General features: G+C 45.2%; 4 protein-coding genes across 4 annotated transcripts; 3 read left to right on the top strand and 1 right to left on the bottom strand.

The window, feature by feature from the left end:
• Positions 1–177: 177 nt before the first annotated feature.
• B0J16DRAFT_276739 (putative phosphatase regulatory subunit-domain-containing protein) lies at positions 178–843 on the bottom strand (the record flags this gene model as incomplete). The annotated part of the gene is made up of 1 exon (XM_046123769.1): positions 178–843. The coding sequence occupies one exon, from the start codon at positions 841–843 to the stop codon at positions 178–180; it is 666 nt and encodes a 221-aa protein (XP_045977309.1).
• Positions 844–2,471: 1,628 nt separating this feature from the next.
• Positions 2,472–4,558, top strand: B0J16DRAFT_406581 (uncharacterized protein; the record flags this gene model as incomplete). The annotated part of the gene is made up of 6 exons (XM_046132981.1): positions 2,472–2,826; positions 2,976–2,997; positions 3,047–3,126; positions 3,406–3,479; positions 3,626–3,684; positions 3,768–4,558. The coding sequence occupies exons 1-6, from the start codon at positions 2,764–2,766 to the stop codon at positions 4,556–4,558; spliced, it is 1,089 nt and encodes a 362-aa protein (XP_045977308.1). The 5' UTR covers positions 2,472–2,763.
• Positions 4,559–9,017: 4,459 nt separating this feature from the next.
• On the top strand, positions 9,018–11,454 carry B0J16DRAFT_351336 (uncharacterized protein). Its single transcript, XM_046129178.1, has 5 exons — positions 9,018–9,455; positions 9,516–9,771; positions 9,830–10,173; positions 10,237–10,599; positions 10,664–11,454. Exons 1-5 carry the CDS (start codon positions 9,379–9,381, stop codon positions 11,193–11,195), a joined length of 1,572 nt encoding a protein of 523 aa, XP_045977307.1. The 5' UTR covers positions 9,018–9,378; the 3' UTR covers positions 11,196–11,454.
• A 1,630-nt stretch (positions 11,455–13,084) lies between these two features.
• Positions 13,085–14,196, top strand: B0J16DRAFT_351334 (uncharacterized protein). Its single transcript, XM_046129177.1, has 3 exons — positions 13,085–13,412; positions 13,464–13,801; positions 13,863–14,196. Exons 1-3 carry the CDS (start codon positions 13,365–13,367, stop codon positions 14,134–14,136), a joined length of 660 nt encoding a protein of 219 aa, XP_045977306.1. The 5' UTR covers positions 13,085–13,364; the 3' UTR covers positions 14,137–14,196.

Below are 14,196 nucleotides of genomic sequence, written 5' to 3'. Positions count from 1 at the left end.
AATAACGATACGAATTGTGTGCTCCAAGTACAAATTGCACGCTTGGTCTTGTGTTTGTTCCCAGCATATATATAAATTCAATTATCTGGTCGTTTTGGTATTAGTAATGCTATGGAATTATCGCTGTTAGCTACACTGTGGCGCCATTTCCTAAGTTTAGAAGACCCGTATCGTTTTTCAGTTCTTGCAAGGCTCCTTCCTTTTGAAGCTGACTTGATAATCAAGACCATGGTTATTGTCCCAGTATTCTTGGCCGTTAACTATGTATTTGATGCAGCATTGGAATGTTTTGATCCCAGGTTGAACAAGAACCTCATCTGGGAGCTTCAGCGTAAACAGGAAATGGTCAACCTCATTTGGAGGGTTCGTGCCTGTCAAGCTATACGCGTATTGGGCGTGAATTTCAGAAATTGTATGCCAATGATTGAACGTGAACCTGCAAATGACTGATTTCTCGTGTGCGTAATTGGCTACTGCGACGGATCCTAAGAAGGACCTTTCGTCAACAGAGACCCATAGTCTCTTTAGCTTCACAGAAGTTAAATTCTCAGCCGCCCTGACAATGATACTTGAACTAGTAATATCCCACTGAGTTGATGGTGATCTTATAATATAGATTGATGTTGTCGGATGCGAGTTCTTATGTGCAGAGTCCTTGTAGGATCCTTCCGCAAACTGTGGCTCATGCTTCACAACAGCCGGTGGATCAGTCTGAGGGAGATGTCGTACTTGGTCCTTTAACTCGAAACAAACTGCTGTGCGTGGTGTGGGCTTTCTAACGACGTGTCGACGATGGTAAGGATACCAAGGTAAATGGAGACAGCCCCATAACTTTTCTAGCATGACTCCTTGTGGCTCTCAGACGATGATCGAGAGGCCTCTTTTCTTGAAGCGTTGATAAGGCGCTTAGAGTGGTTGTGAAACCGGGTACTGTCTATCGAAAGGTGGTAGGGACCTATATTCAATGTAGGGAGATGCGACATTACATCTAGGCCTATGGAGAGAGCTAGGGTAACTAGACCATTAGTATTCTCTTGTGTTTCTTCCTTTGGGTCGAATCAGGAGCTAGAGTGAAGTGATGTAAATGCTGGTGGAGGCAGGGTGTTGAAGATGGGGCTTTTCAAATGTCACCGAAACTAAGCGTGGGATAATGGGTAGCACAAAACTCGAATCAATGGTCTCGTCATTATTGGCAGTCTTTGCCTGAGAGAAAGAAAGCCGGGGTACAAGCTACAGCTTCATTTCTGTCCACCCTAGCTTTGATTTTTCTACGTTAGCATTTAGCGCTATAGTTGAGGTTGGTGAGCTTTTTTTGGTGACAAAAGCAGCAGCAGAAGAGGGAGGGGGGCGGGGGGGGGGGGGGGGGGGGGGGGGTTGCAGATTGGCAGCCACGGCTTGTCTGTCAATTCGGCCTCTAAAGATTGCTGCGGCAGCTATCAGATGCCATCACACAGTGCTGAAAAAGCTTATAATTCAGTTTAAGTGTAAGCGATTCTCATTTTGATCCTACAGGTTATGAAACCTGTCCATCGGCGCGCCTTGCTTTCACGATGTAAGATATTCCTTGCCTCAAGCTTTATAGATTAAAGCAATTGGTTTGCTTTAGGGTCCTTTGGTAACTTCTGTCAGAACTCATGTTGCTATCTATAATCCATTGTGTCAGAAAGAGCTCCAGCAACTACTTGGGAGTTTCTGTGATACAAAACTACGTACCCTAAGTCATTCCGAGTTAGTACAATACTATAGAAATACCGGATATGAATTTGAGGAACCTCCATTGATTTTCCAGCTCACCGACGAGCTCACCGGTATGCTCTGCGGCCTCCTCCGCCCCGCCTCATATTCTTGACCATGACATAATTGTGTCGATGTTTAGGGTTGGATACAACGGTATTGGTGGGGCTAACATTGAATCTCGATGTAAATGCAAACTGGCATGGTGTTCTAAGGAAGTACGGCGCCATCTATTACTATAGTTGACTAGCTTACCTGTTGAAGTCTGACACTTGTAACTAAGGAAGTCTTGCATTCTATAGATGCCTTGGACAACAATCACTTATCATAGTACTTTACCCCGCCCCCCATATCGGTAAGCCGAATACGTAACCATCACAAAATGGGGCAAATCAGCAGTAAGGGAGAGTGAGACGCTCGCAATTTAATACGACAACACACCTCCCTAATTTCTTTGCTCCGAACACTCCGTTGCAATGTAGCCAATCTCGAGCCAATCTACACCCGTCATGCACTGTCCCCGTTTTACGAATTATGATCAGCAATGCTAAAATGCAATAACACGAACATAAAAACAAGAATCTACGCAGAAGTGTACAACGCATCGCTGCTACCCTGTGAGTTTACCAGTCTAAACATGGCGCATTTTAAGATTGTAAGTAGTCCATGTGTGCTTTTTATCAAGATAAAAGCAAATATAATGCGCTGGAGCTCGATGATGTCTCGTACCTGCAACCCTTTAGGTGGTCTGATGGTAACTCGATGAGAGCAGGGAAGGATTGTCTGACGGATGCAACCCTTTTATGTCTTGCAAGACCTTTCTGTTGCTTATTCTTCACAAATAGGCAGGTATGTCATCTGAGGAGATAATAAGGATAAATTCAGGGAAAGGCTTCGAGAGTATGCTGGTCTAAATAGTAGCGCGCGGAGAAAACAGACAGAAGACGATGAAATGTAACATAATGGTGGATGACAGTGGGATTCAGTTAGAGAAATAGCACCTAGGCGTTCAAATAGGACAATGTTGTAATGTCAAAGGAACTCTACCGGTCTGAGCAGTATCTCGTTGTGAAATGCTTTGGGGATTTGCCAGTCAGTCTGAAGCTTTCCGCATATAGTCGAAACACGACGCGTCATGGATGATGCGTCACGAGTCTTATCTTACTCTGATTTCCAGTTCCCAACAACCAATCACAGCAGCTAGATAAGCCCGAGAGCCCGGACCAATTACACCTTAGCAGGAAACGGCTTTATTTAATCGAGGTATGTAGTATCACACCACAATTTCCAGCCAATTGCTGATTCGGAACAGTGGTCCTGCAGAGTCAACCGATGACCGAATTTCCATTCAGTTATCCCGTCATAGCTACTGAAGCTGTTATTGTAGCCCTGGTAAGCCCTATACGAATCTCGTACCATCTATCTTGATTCTATCTCCGAGAATGAGATAAGAGAAGTTTAACATCGAATGAGCTTTTGCCACACCCGGGATCAGACATCAGGCCGGACGCACCCTTTGGTACTTAACAATGGATAAGACCATGTGTTCACAAAGCTCAAGCGATGGGGGCGGTAAAAGAGCCGCTTATTGGTGCCCTCTTTTTGTTGCTTTTTGATTCCAGGCTCCTTATGCCAGCGGTCTTGATCGTAGCCTCATGCATCAAGGTGCAGTTGTGTTGCCAAATGTATCCAGATGCAGTTGAATCACCACCTAAGAGAGATGATCATGCGCCGGGTTCGCACCGGTTGGTTTTGAAGGCTCCAGAAATAACAGGATGCCTTTCATTCTCTTGGTATCAACCTTCCGCGAAGTTTATTTTAGACCCAAGCCCTTGACGTTCCTAAATCACCAAAGTTTTCTAGAGAGCTACCTAGCAACTATTTGTAACAGCCATCTATGGAAAGCAACTCTGGGCATATTTAACAGGGTTGATAGCAAGACAGGGTACCGTAGGTTGCTCTTTTAACCACATCCGACCAGTATAAGCTGATTTTCTAAAACAGACAGTCATAGGCACTCTTCTTATACATAGAAATGGTGATAATGCCGAGTCGCCATTCTCCGGAAGAGACTGTTGGAAGTGAGCTTACTATTTACGACACGGGCATTACGTCTCACCCTCAATGGGAGTTCTCAGAATTCACAAACCCCCTAGCCTCCCTGGGCGCCGTTCAGGACGAACTTGATATCACAACCTTGCCCAGGCATAACTGCCTTCCCCAAGCCCCTTTATCGCTCTGTACGGAATCCAACTCGGCGTCCAATTGGGGTCATGCAAACTATTCCATCCAGGATCAAACTTTATCGCCTGAGCCCCCGGCAATAATCTATCAGAAACTATCGTCGGCTTTAATTCCTGAATTGCCCTCATCGGTCGAGTTGCACGAAAATCCTAGCCGAAAGAGGAAGGCAAACCTCGATGAACCCAAAACTCTCAGGTCTGCTGGATGCAATGCTAGAGGGGGTACCGACAGCAATGGCCAAAGGAGGAAAAGAACTGTTGCTGAGGCAAAGGTAGTTAACGCCAATGACAATATATCGAATCGCAAACACGAAAAGCAAAAGCAGGTTCAGCAAAGGAATCTCATCGCTGCGAAGAAATGTCGCCTAAGAAAAAAGGAAGATCTGATGAGACTTCAGTCCGACGAACAGGAGCTGGAGGAACGTCATAGGATGCTATCTAGCTGTGTGGAAGAATTGAAAGAAGAGATTCTATATCTAAAAATGCAACTGCTACAGCACTCGAGCTGTGAGTGCACTCCAATACATCGTTACATAGAGAAAGAAGCACAATCTTATATTGATGCACTGAGCCCGAGGTGAACTACATAATAACATATACGCTAATACTTTGACGTAAAGCGATTGCTGAGAAAAGACGTTAGATGGGAGAGGGTACTGTGTATAGGAAAAAATGACAAATTGGCTTCAGTCACTGGACTAACCCTGACCCTGACCCTGAACTAAAACGGATATCTTTGCTTGAAGGCAAATGATTTAAACCCAGGTCCCGTTTAATGCACCTGATTTGATATACACTACGCACCTAAGATTATTGATTGTATCTACAACAGTTCTTGACTCATCATAAAGTACCTTGTAGCATTGTACTAGTCAATTATCTTCCTTGTTAGTGGGCAAAGGAAAATTGATGTCTGGGTCACAGGCAGGGGGTCTTGATATAGTCCGTTCGCATTTCGGTATCAAAGAGGTGTTGTAAGTCCCGTTTCCATCCTCGACATCTGTCTTTTACTAGGGTCTAGCCGTGTTTTCAAGCCAGATCGGGATTGAAGTAATATTGTTGATCCCCTTGGTAATATCACTGATCTCTGTGGCGATAGAATGCTGCTAACTGACCATGTCGACAAGACTTTGACGAAACGTTGACAACAATTACTAGAAGTATAACCTTGACTTTGACTACCAATACTTGAAGCCCACGTCAAAGCAACCGTTCGTGAGGATACATCCTATATGAGATTTCTGTGGAACGAATCTACGAGATCTGAGTCTGGAGGACTATAATAAGCTTTCGGATTACTGCATCCCCGTAAACCTATATGGAGAATGTTTCTTGGTCTTTGATCAGTGCAGCCACTTTTTAGTCTTTTGGAAAAAGAGGTTAAATTTGCAACGTTGTGCAATGTTTCAATAGAGATTGAACTCCTGTTAGTCATACCATTATGGCTGGGTACAGTACAAGTATTAAGTCCGGTTAATCGTTCAAAGAGCATCCCTTTGCTCGCCGCGACAGGTTATACTATACGCTGAGAAATTTCAATAAACTTAAACCTTAGCTATCATTATCTTTATTTCGTGAGGATTCAGGGTAATACCATTTGAGTGAGCATTATCAGGCTGCCATGATACGACTTGTCTATTACCTGACAGTTATATCAAGGACAATCATACTGGCATATTCTATTGGATAAACATGTCCCTTACCATCCAGGACCACCTAATGCATAACCCCACCTAATGCATAACCAAAATTTCGCTCCTCTCATACAAAATCCAAATTTTGATGTCCACAAAAACAGGCCCGATTCTCAATTAATAAATGAGACTTTGGAGAAAATATCTAGAAAATTGGTCAATTCTTACTGTCTGCGTGGTTTTTTGACCTCCCGACCGCTCCGTGTGCGCTGGCAGTGCTTTGTTACGACCATAAAGTCCTCACTTTCGTCCTCTGACCTGACACCCACCTCAATCACCGACTCGACCTCCTCATCCACAACCACCTCTATTTCTGCATCCTTTGAGTCAGGAAGAGCCTCTCCAGCCGCTAGAGTCTCCGCCAGAGTCATGAATCGTCGGTTCGGGTTCGGTACCGCCTTTCTTTTCTTCCCTCGCTGCAGCTGGGCCATCTGCTCCTCGAGGCCAGTAATCCGCGCATTCTGAACGGCCACCTTCATCTCTAAAGCTTCTAACCCCTTTGCGATCTTACTATACTTCCGCCTGGTCGGACGACTGCGGTGTTTGGCCATTTCCCTCACTTGCCGGCTCGTTTTCGGCGTATCATCTGAGTGCAGTTGAGGAGGGCTCGGCGTCTTGAACTCTTCCAGCAGTTTTTCTTTGTCCGGCTGAATTTCCGGATGTGCTAGAGCTTTGTACCGATTTATTGGCCAATTTCCAGTAAACCTCCAGCCGGATAAGATAATATCCTTCCTCATGCCCGCCTCCCTGGCTTTCGCGTATGCCCGGATAAAGTTGACTTTGTCAACCGGCGCAGAATCGGACAAACTAGCCAGCTTTTGGAGTTCTTTCCGGTACGCACCTTTGATGACATTAAAAATTCCATTATCTAATGGCTGCAGACCATGGGAACAATGTGCTGGTAAGTAACAGCAGTAGACGTTGTTCAGAAAGCACGTAGCCATCCACTCATCCTGACTGCTGGTCAGCGACCCTATAGCGGGTGACTCAGCGGCGAAATCACCGAAATGCTCACCTGCGCATGGCTCCCGTGGCCGTCAAGGATAATAAGTCTCGCATCCGATGCATCACGAGGCTCCGTTTGAGGCAAATAGACGTCTTTCAACCACTCGAGAGCTATATGGTTGTCTGTCCAGCCGTTCGGTGATGTGATGTAGTGCCAGTCCGCTATTAATTCGAATTCGTTAAGGAACCACTGCTTCTGCAGCTCTTTTCCTTTAAAGATAATTCCCGGTTTCAAAGCACGGCCAGTTGCGGTGACAGCCTCAATAAACGAGGTCCACGTGCGCGACTGAACGCCTTTCAACATCGCCTTCTTCTTCGGGTCAGAGCTCCCGATTACGAGGCTGTCCAGGCCTCATGGACAATCAATTAGCTATACCCTATAAGAACCCATAGTGTACTTGTAGCAGACTTACCGAAACCCACCATTATACCGCCCTCGTCCACGTTAACTGTGTTCTCAGGCTTGATCCAGCCGTACTCGTTCTCCCTGATATCGAAGTACCAATTGACCGCCTTTGGAGTAAAGCCGTCAAATCTGGCGGCTTCTTGACGTTTTCCAAGCTTGGTAGATAGTTTTGGGTGACGTTTGACGAACCTGGTGGTCCAGTGCTTGCCCAAAGGTTTGTTATCGCCTTGTTGTTGAAGGATGGCCTCGGCACAGGCGCGGACCTGGCTGTGCGAGGGAGCATAGCCCAGGGACTCTTGTCGCAGCACCCAACGGATAAGGGTCTCCTCCTGGCTCTTTGGAATACGCTGGTGGGCCTGGATACGTTCATTCCTGCTTGCTTGACCGGAAAGTCGTCTCGAAATGGTCCACTGAGGTACTCCACGTTTCTGGGCCGCCTCATTCTGTGAGAGGCCTCTATCGGTGGTATCGAAGATAGCCTCAGCTACGTCATCTTCGGTATAATTACGGCGAACCATTACGGGAGGAGTTGTGGCGAGTAAATTAGGTGAAAGTTCGGCTTGAGTGGATGGAGTCGCGTAGGGTACATGAGGTGAAATGCGACAAAATTCAAAGGGCTAGAGAACCAGGCTACGGGGCGGAACGGGAAAGGTTCAAGCCGATATGAAAATTTGATGAAAAAAGCAATATAGTGCAGGTCTTCGTGCGCGAGTATCTTCATGCCTGGCCGAGTACAATGCAATTGAAAATTTGGATTTTGTATGGGAGGAGCGAAATTTTGGTTATGCATTAGGTGGGGTTATGCATTAGGTGGTCCTGGATGGTATATCCGTAGCTAGAAAGTTCCGCAGGTTAGGGGTTTTAAACCAGTATAAGATCTAGTTGGCTCCTTTATTACAGCAATTTAAGCAAATACAATCTATAACGTAAGGAGTGTGTGCAACGTTCAAAAGCAACGATTGGCACGAGCCAAAGGACTTATACCTGTGATATAGTAACCTGACCAGCATTTATACTCTAATAGATAGTAGGACTGAGATAGAACTTATGGTATTCATCAGTAAAAGCATCAAGCCTGTAGAATATATGAGAAATCTTGGCACTTGCGTCAAGAAAGTATCCTTTAATTCCATTAGCATTGCATATGTTAGTATAAAAACATATTAGACAGCCAGTACACCTGGTAAGCGTTTTGGTAAGGAGCTATAGTTACTGATCTACATAAGGTTCTCAGACACCGATACATCTAGTGCAGTGCAGGGGGACGACCCATACTGGGTTGATAATAATAGGCCCAAGACATGATAGACAATTATCGTTTCTAACTTACTGCTATACTTCGTCCTAGCTATCTTCAAGCTGTGCTGAGAAATACCAGAGAATTCTCCAAGTCATATACTTTGCTAGATAATGGGGTTCTGTTGAAGCTGATTTTCTGAATACTTATCATTGTGTCCGGAATGAAAGTATCGCCACTAGCAGGCCACAAATATATGACTAGTAGTTTTATTCTCCCCCGTCATAATACGTCAGTGTGACGCAACTACCTCTCATACGTCATGCCTTACGTCAGCAGTGTAGGCTAAGTTTGTCATAAATGATTATTTGGACCCAGAGTGCAACCGGAACATTTTCCTCTTAATGGTTCGTTTACCGTTTTTCTCACCAAGGTTAATTAGACGACACATTACGTCTCAGTTCATCTAAGCGCCATGCGGAAACTCTTGCCAAGGTCCCGAGACGAGAACACATGGCTGCCAACGCCAGCAATTGGGAAGCGCAAGCGTTTTCAGGTACAAGTAGCATGCAACGGTTAGTCTGAATAGTAGAGCAATGTGGATAGCATACTGACAAGTTTATATAGCATGCCGGAGACGCAAGATTAAAGTTCATCTCACAAAACTCTTCAATAAATAAGATCGCTGATCGAGGCAGTGCGATACCCGGCGTCCGGTTTGTTCACAATGCGTTCGTTCTGTCAATGAATGTCGGTTCGCTGTTCCGGATGATACGTCCCGGCATGACGCAGGGGTGAACCAGCTTCAAGTCGTTTCTGCAAGGGAAAGCTCCCTCAGTATGGTTTTTGAGCATCTTCGTGAGGGCTCTAAAGACGACTCTACAAAGTTATTAAATAGTATTCGAGAGGCGCAGTCGGTTGATGACTTCATAAAGTCATTTTCAGAAGCTGCTCCCCTAATACCCCTCGCTCCACAACAATCATGTAAGTTTCCACTGCAATTTATGTCTTGTTGCGGATCTTGATTCTATTTATTTTTGTATCTAACCGTTATAAATTATGGAAGACTCTCTCACTATAGCCTCACAGTTCTCAAGGGTCGCTTCCTCTCGACCTATCGAAGATCTTTCACTTGGGTATGGACTCTTCTTAACTCCTCTGTTCTTATAGCTAGCTTCGATATTAATTGCTATCAGAACGGAACCCTTGAGTATCACGGACGAGTTGGTCACTAGATTCCCTGACGGAGTCTTGCCTGTTTCTCAATGGACTGGCCTTTCTTCGGATGACAAATACTTATCTCATATGCTATACCTTTTCTTTACATGGGATCAAACCCTCAGCCACATCGTACCCCGAACTGTGTTTTTAGAAGATCTCAAGGCTGGCCCGACGAAAACAACGAAGTTTTGTTCGAGATTTCTTGTTCATTGTCTAATCGCCGTTTCTCATGTAAGTTAACTCTTGTAATCATCTTTAGATAATTAATCTATCCGAGCTAATTCTATAGATTTTCATATCGCAAGAAGCATTATTACCACAAGTACAGGATTTACGTTTCAGAGGTCGCATGTTCGCGGACGAGGCCTTACGGATACTTGAAGATGAACGCCAACGCCCGTCGATCACCCTGCTGCAGGGGTTAATGGGTCTCTGGATTTACGAAGTTAACTATGGGCAGAAAGCCCAAGCCACGGGTTTACTTGAAGAATTCTATTGCTTCCACAACGCGTTAGAGCTCAGCCACCTAGCTCTACCAAATGCAGAGGATGCAGCCCCGAGTCAAGTCTCCCGCTCTATGACAGAGTGGCAGATTTTGTCATCTATTATTTGGGGATTCTTTTGTTTAGAAGCGTAGGTTACGACTTCCTCAACCCCACATATAGAACATCGATACTAATACGTTTATATGAAAAGTAAAATATCCACCATGTTCTCACGTGCAATGAAGATCACAAAGCCAATGGTGCCCGAGACCTTCGACGCTATGTATTCATTCATATTGGTCAGGTCGGAGGCGTCGGAGCGTTTCTGGTCACCTTATCCCTGCGATCAGTTCCGAGGTCAATCGTTATATCGAGAATGTATTTCACTCGAATGTCAGTTGGCAGTCTTGGTACAGGAAGCTTCAAAATTCTTCACGCCCACAGAAGCCAGAATACCTGCTCTATACCGCAATGAAAAGAGGGCCATTGACGGGAAACTACGAAGGTGGGCTACGAATGTGCTACAGTCATTTCTTGGGCGAACTACCGTCGTTCCCTCAATACTCTTCTTAGAGTGAGTATATGAATATAGAGTACTATAACGAGTTTGTTAGTATAACCACTGACCTAGTGAGAAGAATCACTTATGAGATGGTACTTCTCAAGCTTTTAAGCCATCCATGTGAGGCTTGTCCTCAAGACGACACTCATGAAGTACCGGCGCACGAGCGAGCTTTATACGGAGCCTCTGTTATCTCTAAACTATGGACGTATCGAGTCACCTACGGGCTACGTCACGAATACTGGCTTATGCAGGCGTGCTTAGTAGCAGCTACAGCCATTATCTTTAAGGCCAAAGACAATTCAAGCTTGTCTAAGTCGATGGTTATAGCCTGCCAGCTACTCTATAGCATAGGCGAGTTTCTGCCTGTGGCGAACCAGTATCTCCTTGCCATCAAAGATCTTGCTTGCCAACATACTATAGAATTGCCTAAAGCTTGCAGGGTCGTCTTCTCTGGCTCAACTATAAGAACAAAGCCAATAACTATTAAAGGCCCCATGCTCATTAATATTGGGCTCGACTATAGCGGTTCGAGTGTTGCATTATCCAGTGCTTCGGTACAAGTCAAGTTTTCCGGTGTGATTCAAGGCATTCATCACTATTTTTGAGGTAGTTTGTAGTAGAGAAAACTAGAAAGGGCTTTATCTTGTCTTTAATCTGTAACTACTGCGATAAAGAAGGTAGCTGTAATCTGATTTTGAAAGCGGTCTGCTGCCTATATGAGGTATTTGAGAAAGGAGAAAAGAGAACCTTTCAGCAGCAACTTCAAATCCTAATCCAGACTGGTAAATGCTCAAGAGCTCTATATACCTTTGAAGTGCTGCGAAATCAAATAAACATATGTATAACCAAAAATTCAAAACAAAGGTTTTTTTAGTGCAAGTAAATCCAATAAAAAGTGCAAATGGTATACTGAGATATGTATGGGCAAAGAGTTAAGTATATACTCGTTCTTATAGACAGGGACAGCAAAGCCCAGCGGTAGCAGATAATCATTAGATATGAAGGTGTATAAGCGGCCTTGGGATTTGCTGTCATAACTTAAAGACTTGATATAAGTCAAAAGCTTGCAGGTGCATATATCATTCTATTTTAAATCACATTGCAGTTTCTCCGTAACGCCGTAAACCAGACTATTAGATACCAGCGGCAAAAAGCACGATCTAAGCAACTGAGAAACGTTGGGTTCTGACCACATATACAGTAAACATATTCCACTAGTGTATTTCGCAGTCACTAAAGCATAGGAGCCACTGCTTAATATCCAATATACTGATATAATATAAGAAACCAGGCCGGGTTCTGAGTATCTAGAGAATCCTTTTGCAAGTGCAGCGGATATTGACACGTCGTGATGTGTGGACTTGAGGGAGTCGCCCATGTTAAAACTAGGATAGCTCATCAGACCATCCAGGCCCTTCGGAGACTACTGACTACCTATTATTCTCCAAGGCGCAAAATTGATACGATTTCTGTCTATGATTAAACGTAGAATAAAGTCACAGGGGCCAATCTCGTATTCATTCTCGCGACTGGTGGGTGCTTTTTCGGTCTCCAATCCCACACGCAATTAATCCTGGTCCGTCTCCAATTCTGAGCGAGGTGTGCGCTTTACATGGCTTCGCCATGCTTTGATATGTCGATTAAAACGAGGTCCTTGTACAAAAGCTTCATAGAGAACGCGAATTGGAATACACCCTCATCGACCAACTGAACCGGCGATCATGTGATGCGTATTACTTACACACCTCTATCTCGTAACCTGGAACAAGGGTTGGTGGCGGTGGAGGGGCGCATACAAACACGCAAGTCCACCGTGTTGTAAAGAGGGTTCGTTTTTCGTATTAATACGCAAGGATTATAGCCACTAGCCAAGATTCATGTTATGAATGATTGGTCAGTAGCCGGCATACTATTACTGCAGAATGACGCGGAAGCTACGAGGTGAGCAATTGTCACAAGCCTTAGAGGTTAAAGACACTCGGTGCCACTCCTCCGGACTACCATTTCGGCAACTGTCATTGGCTACTACCGTCCACATACCCTGTATCTACATGTACACACATTATCCCCGAACTGTGCCTCAGTCACGCCATAGACCTACGATCCAGACTCGGTGCTAATGTAAATCGAGGTCAAATGGATGACATTGCGATAGAAAGTTATAAAAAACCTCGCATTATTTGCATCAAGTCTTTATCTCATTCTCATCAGGCCCAAGCTTATGAGAAGGACAGTTCCTTAGCTTACTGGAAGTCGACGTTGGTTTGAGCCCCACCTATAGCAATTAATAATGGACCCTGCCGGATCTACCAGCCTGCCTTTAGACAAGGAGTGTGCACGCTTGACAGCAGGTACATCTCTACGTCATCGGGCGTAAAGTTAACCGATTGACTTAAGGGGTGGGTATGACGGTTATGTGAGTCATGGAAACCCAACTTTTTATTGACATCTACTGGAACCCTGTGCCCTTGGGGTAGGGAGTAAAAGGCGATAATGCTAGCAACATTAGTACCCGCACAGTGTTAATTACTATCAATTCGCACACAGTTTCCCTTGATGACAAGGTCCCGCGTCCCCATTTCTGGGGTGTTTCCCGCAGTGCTCCTGTGGGATAACAAGGACAGCAACCACGGGCCCCGCCTCAGCAACAGCAAACATCTAATACCTCTCGACCTCAAGAAATACCCAACGGTGCGGGAACTACCAAACCCGAGTCGAAGCCCGCATCGGGCCCTTTTGACCCCCGCGATAGCAACACCGCGAATGCTCTATTCATGTTAGCCCAAGGCCGGGACGGTGCCCGGAGCCTGAACCAATACGCTGTGGCTTCAGGCGCCCCTGACCACGCTTATCTTTCTCCTGTCGCTCATTAGAATAGAAACAATTCGCCGCAGGTGTCGAGTGTTACTGAAGGCTCGATTGGCTCTGCTCGCGGTCCGGATGTCGGTAATATTGCTTTACATGAATGCGAACAGGCCAGGCTCAATATGCGAGCTAAGAGCAAAGGAAACCCCTCTCCCGCCAACGGCCAACGAAGAGCGGATGAACCCCCAACCAGAGTTCCCCCTAATAAGAAATCCAAGATCAATGCTGCTGCCATCAATAGTGGCATGAATTTCTCTGATGAGTCTAAGACGAAACTGGAGGACAGCGGATACAAACTAATGATAGCAGACGAGGAGAATCGAAAGAACTTCCTTGAGCGCAATCGGTATGTTCTTAAATACTTGATTCTTCTATATTAAAATATGTTTACTGATTTTTCATACCAGCATCGCTGCCCTCAAGTGTCGTCAGAGGAAGAAACAATGGCTTACCAACTTACAGACCAAGGTTGAGATATTTGATACGGAGAACGATGCCTTGACGGTACAAGTTACCCGGCTCAGAGAAGAGGCACTCAACTTAAAGACGCTTCTTTTTGCCCATCAGAACTGTCCAGTTACTCAACAACGACGACTTCACAGTGCCTTTATATCGCAGGTCGTTGGGCCCTTCAATCCGCAGATAGACCCCTATCGTATCACTGCACCGATACCAAACTAGGTCATGGCTGGCCAGGGTATGCAGCAGCGTTTCTCATAGCGCTACGTACCTATTGTCCGT

The sequence above is a fragment of the Fusarium flagelliforme genome (genome assembly GCF_020744385.1).
Source record: "Fusarium flagelliforme strain FIESC 12 MPI-CAGE-AA-0113 chromosome Unknown B0J16scaffold_9, whole genome shotgun sequence".
Taxonomy (NCBI): domain Eukaryota; kingdom Fungi; phylum Ascomycota; class Sordariomycetes; order Hypocreales; family Nectriaceae; genus Fusarium; species Fusarium flagelliforme.
This window is presented reverse-complemented; position numbering and strand designations above follow the sequence as displayed.